The 9,155-nt window shown below is 42.4% G+C and overlaps 1 protein-coding gene across 1 annotated transcript; it reads left to right on the forward strand.

The window, feature by feature from the left end:
* The first annotated feature begins 2,843 nt into the window (after positions 1 to 2,843).
* On the forward strand, positions 2,844 to 7,074 carry LOC123397441. Its single transcript, XM_045091974.1, has 6 exons — positions 2,844 to 3,069; positions 3,715 to 3,741; positions 3,887 to 3,891; positions 4,360 to 4,449; positions 5,941 to 6,032; positions 7,043 to 7,074. The coding sequence occupies exons 1-6, from the start codon at positions 2,935 to 2,937 to the stop codon at positions 7,072 to 7,074; spliced, it is 381 nt and encodes a 126-aa protein (XP_044947909.1). The 5' UTR covers positions 2,844 to 2,934.
* Positions 7,075 to 9,155: the final 2,081 nt, after the last annotated feature.

Here is a 9,155-nt window from a genome sequence, read left to right on the forward strand (position 1 = left end):
GAAAATACTTGGAAATATAAGCATCTTCACACTTGTTCCAAGAATCAATAATATTTTTGGGTAAAGATCAAAACCAAGTTTTTGCTCGATCTCGTAATGAGAATGGAAATAGCTTAAATTTAATCACATCATTATCCACACCTTTCTTATTTTGCATATCACATAACTCAATGAAGGTATTAAGATGGGATGCGACATCTTCACTCGGAAGGCCGAAAAATTGCTCTTTCATAACAAGATTCAGCAAGGCATCATTGATTTCATATTATTCCACACTAGTGGCGGGAGCAATCGGAGTACTAATAAAATCATTATTATTAGTATTCGAGAAGTCACAAAATTTGGTGTTTTCAGTCATGGTGACTCAGCAAGCAGACAAGCACACAAGCGAACATAAAGCAATCGAAAGAAAAGGGCGAAAGAAAAAGGCAAATATTTTTGTAATTTTTGTTTTTCAAAAGTGGGGAGAGGAAACCGAGAGCCAAAAGGCAAAAAAAAGTAAACGCAAGAGATGAGTTTGTGATAGTTACTTGTATATGCTTCACTTAGAATACTCCCCGGCAACGGCGCCAGAAATTGGCACGTTGACGCGAGACTATTCTTGACTTGATACTCCCTCGCAACGGCGCCAGAAATTCTTCTTTCTATCTCTTGAGCTTGCGTTGGTTTTTCCCTTGAAGAGGAAAGGGTGATGCACCACAGTAGAAGTAAGTATTTCCCTCAGTTTGAGAAGCAAGGTATGAATCCAGTAGGAGTAACAAGATGAGGCACCAATGTACCTGCGCAAAAACAAACGAACTTGCACCCAACGCTATAAAGGGGTTGCCAATCCCTTCACGATTATTTGCAAGGTGAGAAGGTGGAAAGTGCAACAAAGTAAAAGTGTAGATTTGAAAATATGATGTGAAGTAGACCCGGGGGCCATAGTGTTTACTAGAGGCTTCTCTCATCATAGTAAGTATTACGGTGGGTGAACAAATTACTGTCGAGCAACTGATAGAATCGCGCAAAGGCATGATCATATCTAAGGCAATGATCATACATATAGGCATCACATCCGAGACAAATAGACCGATGCTGTCTGCATCTACTACTATTACTCCACACATCGACCGCTATCCAGCATGCATCTAGTGTATTAAGTTCATAACAAACGGATTAACGCCTTAAGCAAGATGACATGATGTAGAGGGATAAATTCATGCAATATGATATAAACCCCATATTTTTACACTTGATGGCAACAACACGATGCGTGCCTCGCTACCCCTTCTGTCACTAGGTGTGGACACCGCACGGTATGAACCCAAAACCAAGCACTTCTCCCATTGCGAGAATTATAGATCAAGTTGGTCAAACGAAACCCACAACTCGAAGAGAATTACAAGGATACGAAATCATGCATATAAGAGATTAGCGGAAACTCAAATAATATTGATAGATAATATAATCATAAATCCACAATTCATCGGATCTCGACAAACACACCGCAAAAGAACGTGACATCAGATAGATCTACATTGAAGATCATGGAGAACTTTGTATTGAAGATCCAATTGAGAGAAGAAGCCATCTAGCTACTAGCGATGGACCCGAAGGTCTGTGGTGAACTACTCATGCATCATCGGAGTGGCAGTGCTGTTGATGAAGAAGCCCTCTGTGTCCGAATCCCCCCTCCGTCAGGGCACCAGAACGGTCCCCAGATGGGATCTTGCGGAGACAGAAGCTTACGGCGGCGGAAAAGTATTTTCATGGCTCTCTCTGCTAGTTTTGGATTTTTAGAGAATTTATAGGCGGAATAAGTAGGGCAGAGGAGCCACGGGGATCCCACAAGCCTGCTAGGCCCGACACCCCCAGGCCAGGGCTAGGGGGCTTGTGACCTCCCACTACAAGAAAAATGCTCAATTATGACCAAAAACAATGCCGGTGGTTTAATTGATCATTGATCCATGACCAAAATTCTGAAATTAGTCATGGTAAGTCTAAGAGGGTCCAAAGCCCATAACGTTATGACCTTTTGCGTCCATTAGGTCATGATCCTATTGCACAAAATGGTCATTAAGATGTGTAGAATTATTTATGATCATATTTTAGTGCTACCATGACTAAATATAAGCTCGTAAACATATGCGTGGAGGTGACTCGACGACACCTCGCCAATTTTGCCTATGTGTCATGTATACAGAGAAACAATTTGTTTTATATGTATATGGATGAAGTAAATTATATTAGATAAATACCAATAAATTATAATTATTCATTTTAATATCCTAAATATATTAGAAAATACAATATAATTACCAAAATGAAATATATGAACCCATGCTAATCTCCTAATGTGTAGACCCTATTTAGATAAATATTTTTGAAAGGTGGTATAGGGTTCCTTAACTTGGTGTTTCACACAATAAAAGCTTAAACATGACAATAAAAAAAATATGTGGATGAATTTTTCTGTAATGCTAAACACTATCATAATTAAATGAAAATTGTTTACACCCACAACAGACAACCAAAAAATATAGCTTTCTTTTAAGGGAAATAATAAATATTCTACAATTCTTTTTAGACAATCAAAAAATACAACTAGAGACAAAAAAAATGGATCCATATTTTCTAAATTCAATATCTATGTGGACTTGAGCAGACCCATTAAGTGAAATGATATAATCCAATCATAAAAATGTGAATAAGATATAAAGTAAAGCCCCTTCCCCGTAATTCTAACCCTAACCCTATCTCCAGACCCGTCCCCCTCGACTCCCCTCCCACCCCTCCCGCCGCCAGCGTTCCTTCTCCTCACCCCTCACCAGATCCCCTCGCCCCTCGACTGTTGCAGGCCCCGAAATTAGCGTCGCCGGATCTGGCGGCTCCCTGCTCCTCCTCCCCTCGCCAATCCGGCGATCCCCCACCCACCTAATCAGCCCGCGCACCATGCAGTCCAAGCCCGTCCCCCTCCCCGCGCCGCCTCGCAATGCCGGGCCTCGCTGCCGCCGAGCAGGACGCCGTCTCGCTGGTGCACCGCGTCGCCCGGGCCCTCAACCGCCGGATCTCCGAGGAGGACGCCCTGTGAGTCCGCCGCCCTAACCCCCCCCCACCCCCCCACCCCTAGGTCGGTCCGGTAGACGCTCCGTCTATACGCCTGCGGTGGTCTCTGATCTCAGTTCCGCGAAAATGGCGGTGGAAATTTCGGGCCCGTCTGGTGCCAGATGCGGCGTGGTCCGCGGAACTGGAGCAGGTCTCTGTGTGTTCGTTGGCGTGCGTTGAATGCGAGAGCAGAGATGGGAAGGGATGAGCAAGCCTGCACTTCTCCACGACCTGCGTTAGCGGGCATCACAACCAGGGGTGGTGCAGAAACAGAGATAGTTAGCTGAGTTAGAAACAGAGATAGTTAACAGGTTATGGTTGAGGACCGGTGTCAGTCTGTTAGTATTTGGGAACTATGATCCATGGATTATTTTGTTCATAAATCTGTTCCATGTACGAATGAAATATTTATGATTTTGAATTGTTGGAAAGCTTTATGAATGTGTATGTTATATATTTGAGCAGTGAACATACTGTACTTATATAGAAATAATAGTTTTCAGTTTTCTCTGTAACATGCATGCATATTCTGGCATGTTTTCCAGGTGGCCCATTGCTTCTGATGCATTTTTCTTCAAACTGTAGATCGATACTGATTTGTTTAACCTGGTATTCATTTGAGTGCAGCAACAGTGGCATAATAGCCATGCGTTGGTCAGTAATCATCATTGATTATTTTAGTATTCCTGATTTGGAGAATGTATGATTGACTTCATTTAGCTCATGTCGTCCATCTCTTTTTGATGCATGTCGGTGTGCAGTTTTGTGCCTGATGTCCTCGCTCTATCCCTGCAATCAGTGCTGGTACGTCCCTTCTCCTATCCTCACAAAGTTCGTGGAGAATCTGGATTAATTAGGATCATCTCATTAACATATTTGGATAATCTCATCAGATTCTTTCTCACCCCGTTGTACAAAATGTGGTGACAGTTGTTGGGATAGAACCATATGATTTACTGTGATTCAGAATTAGAAAGACCCCCTTTATTCATTTTCATATAATACTACACATGATTTTATGGATGACGAGCAGATGTGGACTGGTGGCAATCCATGACTATTTGAGAACGGCGATCCTTGAATTAATCCTTAGATTTATTTTGTTCCTAAATCTATTCCACGTACAAGTGAAATATTGATGGTTTTGAATTGATGGAAAGCTTCATGCATGGATCTTTTTAATTAATAGAGCAGCGGACATACTGTGCTTATATAGAAAATATATTTGTTAGCTTTCTCTATAACAGGCACGCAAATTTCCCAAATTTTCAGGCGGTCCATCCGGCCACCTCCTCCGAATAACATGAAGTGCGGGTGTGATTCCATGTTCTTCTTATGTACATTTTCAGTAGGCAACAAAAGGTTAGAACTTCTTCTGCTAGCCCCTAGTTGGTGTGATGTTTTGATGGTCATATTTGTTCGCTCTTTTACTTACCAGCCACCTCCACGGATTGAATGTCATTGGTCAGGATACATGAATGGATGGTAGTTTATCTCCCTCGTGTAAACATAGATTCTCCACCCTTTTGGAATGACATACCCTTGAAGAAATCAATAAGACTGCTTTAGAACTAACTTAACATTTTCCTAGAAAATTCTAAATTGGTGGTAGGATTAATTTCCAAGCATATCTCACTATTCATTTCTACTTCCTGAGTTGTTTTCCTCAGGAGCCCATTGACGACTGTAGCTAATCTTAGTGTATCAAAGATGACCTGCACAAAAGTATCCATCAGTTCATTACGATCTTGTTTATACTGAATTCCTACTCCGTTTTACTTTTAGCTCCTACTTACAGCTCGAGTGAAGGCCATTGACTTAAAATCTTCATAGTTGATGGCTTCCTCCAGCGATTTCCCCTTTCTGATATCAAGATGCTCTCTCTGCATTTAGAAGTGAGAATGTCATCAATAAATTAAAGAAACACATGGACTTTTCTCTGGATTCAAAATTGATTCGCAGACAGAAACACACGGATTTTTCTTTGGAATCAAAATCAAATTGCAAAGTATGTCTGTACTACATACCCTGAGTTCTTCGAGAGCTTGCGGGTGGTCTGACAAGTACTTGATGGCCATCATAGAAGTCGTTGACATGGTTTCGTATCCAAAGTAGATGAGGGCGATGAGCAAGTCAATGATCTGCTCGTCACTTAGCTTTTCCCTGGTCATCTGATCTAGCATGGACACAAGTTTCTTCCTTGCCTGGAAGCCTTGGTAGTAGCTGGTCCCTGGAAGCCTTGGTAGTAGCTGGTCCCTGTACCAAATGTAGTAATTCCAGAACAATGCATTAAATAGTGACTTGGGTAGTAAACAATGTATTCCAAAATCTGTGCAATTTTGTGCTTATTTTACTATTAGTTTGGACTGTTTTACTAGGGGGTGTAGCTATTTTAAACCTACCGTGTATATATGGGATCTAGCCAGTACCCGGTGAAGTTACATCCATGTGTTCAAACCTTTTTTTCTACTACCGGTTGAAGTTACACCAACGTACATATTTTCCATACAGTTTAGGTAGTATCTAACATACTGCAGAGTATGCATCTATACTATGTAGCTTATAAGGCTACTTAGGTAGTATACATACTACATTGTTTGGTGGTTTATGAAAGGTTCATAGGTTTTAGCGAATTTTTAGAATTCATATTTATACATAAAAAGGGATATGGTAAAATAATTATATATATATATATATAATACTTTTTATGACCTCATAAGTCATAACTAGATGAATGAGAAAACAATTTTCTACTGTTTTATCATTGGTTATCGTGCGTACAATTTTACTAGTTTCAATTGTACTAGTTTCCTTGGTCTGAAAGCCTTACCATCATTTTCTTCTTGCAGACAGCAATGGCAAGAGCATATTGTGCCAGCAATGGCAAGAGCATATTGTGCAGAGAAAGTGGATGAGAAGAAACTTGGGGTTCTCATCCAATCTTTGTGGAACTCTCTTTATGTGCGATTGTGCACTTGTTGGGTCCTTTTTTTGTGTACTTGCACTTATAGTAGTATTCTATTGTGCACATGTAAAATTATTTTGATGCATCCTTGTTAGGCGTTGAACCTTAATGCGTGGAGTCGGTGGATGATGTATTGTATTTAATGAGATATGTTATACATTTTATTTGTAATCTTTTATTCTGTTGTACTTAATTTTTAATGGGCCTATCATGAGATATGTGTGCTTTCAGCAAAAAAGTGCTTCAACCCAAACAAAACAGACATTTTCTGCACAGGGATCTAAAATTTATGATGATCTCATTTGGTCACTAGCAATGCTACGTCAGCTTGGCCACGTCAGATCCTACGTGGCTCACATAAATGGGTAATGACCAAACCAAAATTTTGGTCGATAGGGAGCTATGACCAAAATTTTAGAAAGGTTATGTTTGTTCATTCTTGACGGCCAACTGTTGACCTTGTAAATTTGATCAAAAAAAGTCAATAAACGATAACAATGACGAATCAATGACCAATATAGGGAGTCATAATTGACCTTGTAGTGTCCCCCGAGGTCCCCTGCCTTGGTTCTCAAGCCTCCTGCATATCTTCTGTTATGGAAAAATCATTCCGCAGGTTTTATTCCGTTTAGACTCCGTTTAATATTCTCCTCTGAAAAAGGTCAAAAACACGGAAAACACAGAAACTGGCACTAGGCACTGAGTTAATAGGTTAGTCCCAAAAAGATATAAAATATCATATTCATGCATACAAAACATCCAAAGTTGACATGATAATAGCATGGAACCATAAAAAATTATAGATACGTTGGAGACGTATCAACGATCTATGGGTCCAGCAAGAGCCCTTTTACAGTTCTACTCGGGGACCTTCAATGCACAAAGAGCATGAACAAGAGCTGCAAGCATGGTGGATTTGATAGGTTCAGGCTACTCGGAGGCATAAAACCTTATGACATTTGTTTCTGTGTATTATGTATGTGTTCATAGTACAGGAGCGCTCGCCCGACAAGGATGGTTGATGGTAGCAGCTAGGTGTGTAGAATGAATAGAGAGACAACCCTTCTAAAGGTAGACCTAGACCTCCTTTTATAGTCCAAGGGGTTACCACAGTGGCTAAAATCATCATTACATGGGTGAATGGCCCACACTATTGCTACTAACAAGAGCTATAGTGGGAAATACCTAACAGGATTGGGGCAGGCTCATTAAATGCGTCGTGAGGTGGTGCGTTGGCGATGTCCCCCGACAAGGACTGCCTCTCCTTTTGTGCCATTCGCCCAGATACCACTTATTCCTTTGACATGTCGTAGGACAGGTGTCATTAAAGATGTCATAACTCCATCAAACTACCACACGCCCCGACCAGCTCCACCTACCCACCTGCCCGTTCGACACCTAGGTGATGTATTCAATCAGCCGATGACGTGGAGTGTAGCTTACCAGGTGGAGTCCTTGGCAGGAGTGCTCGTAGTTGGTTCTTCCTTCCCGACAAGTGAAAGGATCGATCTGGTTGAGTAGAGGGGGGGGGGGTGAATAGTCAATTACCAATTTTTAGCTTTTCTTAACAAATTAGGGTTAGCAACAAAAGGTTCTCTAGATAAACAACTAGGTGAGCAACCTATATGATGCTAACAATAACAACAACTAGTGCAAGCAGGGAATACCACACAACAATAGTAAGCACGAAGTAAAGGTAATAGATAACCACAAGTGGAACCGGTGAAGACGAGGATGTGTTACCGAAGTTCCTTCCTTTTGAAGGGAAGTACGTCTCTGTTGGAGCAGTGTGGAGGCACAATGCTCCCCAAGAGGCCACTAGGGCCACCGTATTCTCCTCACACCCTCACAGAATGCGAGATGTTGTGTTTCCACTAGTTGTGCCCTTGAAGGCGGCGACCAAACCTTTACAAACAAGGTTGGGTCAATCTCCCCACAAAGCTTGGAGGCTCCCAACAAGACCATGGAGCTTCACCATAATGGAATGTGGCTCCGAGGTGACCTCAACCGTCTAGGGTTCTCAAACACCTAAGAGTAACAAGATCCACAAGGGATTAGTGGGGGGAATCAAATATCTCTTGGTGAAAGTGTAAATCAGGGCCTTCTCAACCAATCCCCAGAAAATGAACAAGTTTGATTGGTTAGGGTGAGAGATTGGGCAAAAATGAGCTTTGGAGCAACAATGGAGCTTGGGGAGGGAAGAGGTGGTCTTCTTGGGGAAGAATACCCCCTTTATATAGTGGGGAAAAGAATCCAACCGTTACCCCCACTGTCACCCCGAGCAAAGCGGTACTACTGTTGCCTGGTGCGATACTACCGCTGCATGGTGTGGTACTACCGCTTCCAGGTGCGGTACTACCGCACGCACGATGGTGGTAGAGGGAGAGACTATTGCACGGGGCAACGAACGGTAGAACCGTCGGAGCGGTACTACTGCACGCCCTTACGGTACTATCGGAGGGTAGTGTCCAACTGCCACGGAAGTGAAAAATTACTTCTGTGCGTACCTCCGCTCAGGCTGCGGCTGTGCAAAAGTCCGTCAGCACGGTAGTATCGGACATAGTGGCGGTACTACCGCCTGTGGGCGGTAGTAAAAAACTACATCCGCTCATACTACCGTAGATGCACGTAATAGAGGCTGGTGACAACGGTACTACTGCTTCTAGGAGCGATACTACCATTGGCACTTGTGGTACTACCGCTGGCCACTGAAAACATGCACCTTGCTGCTTTCAGTTTGCACAGACAAGGGGAAACGAACTGGAGCTCCATTGAAGCGAGGGAAATGTGGTGCAAAAGAACAGATGTGTACATGCTGATTCCACCCAGACCTTTACGAAACGGACCCCCCCATAATAGTACGGCTTTCCTACGACTCAAATCCACCGAAAAGAAACGTAGAAGGCAACCGTCTTCGAAAGACTCCGAGGGGCACGGAATCGTCTTGTGCGTAGACATGAATTATCTGCGATGCTCAATGCACACGATTAGTCCACACATGTATTGTCATCAATCACCAAAACCACTTAGGGAGAAATATGCCCTAACAATCTCCCCCTTTTTGATGGATTGATGACAATACATGATTTGCACAAAAGGATAT

Source organism: Hordeum vulgare, chromosome 1H (assembly GCF_904849725.1).
Source record: "Hordeum vulgare subsp. vulgare chromosome 1H, MorexV3_pseudomolecules_assembly, whole genome shotgun sequence".
In the NCBI taxonomy this organism is placed as follows: Eukaryota; Viridiplantae; Streptophyta; class Magnoliopsida; order Poales; family Poaceae; genus Hordeum; species Hordeum vulgare.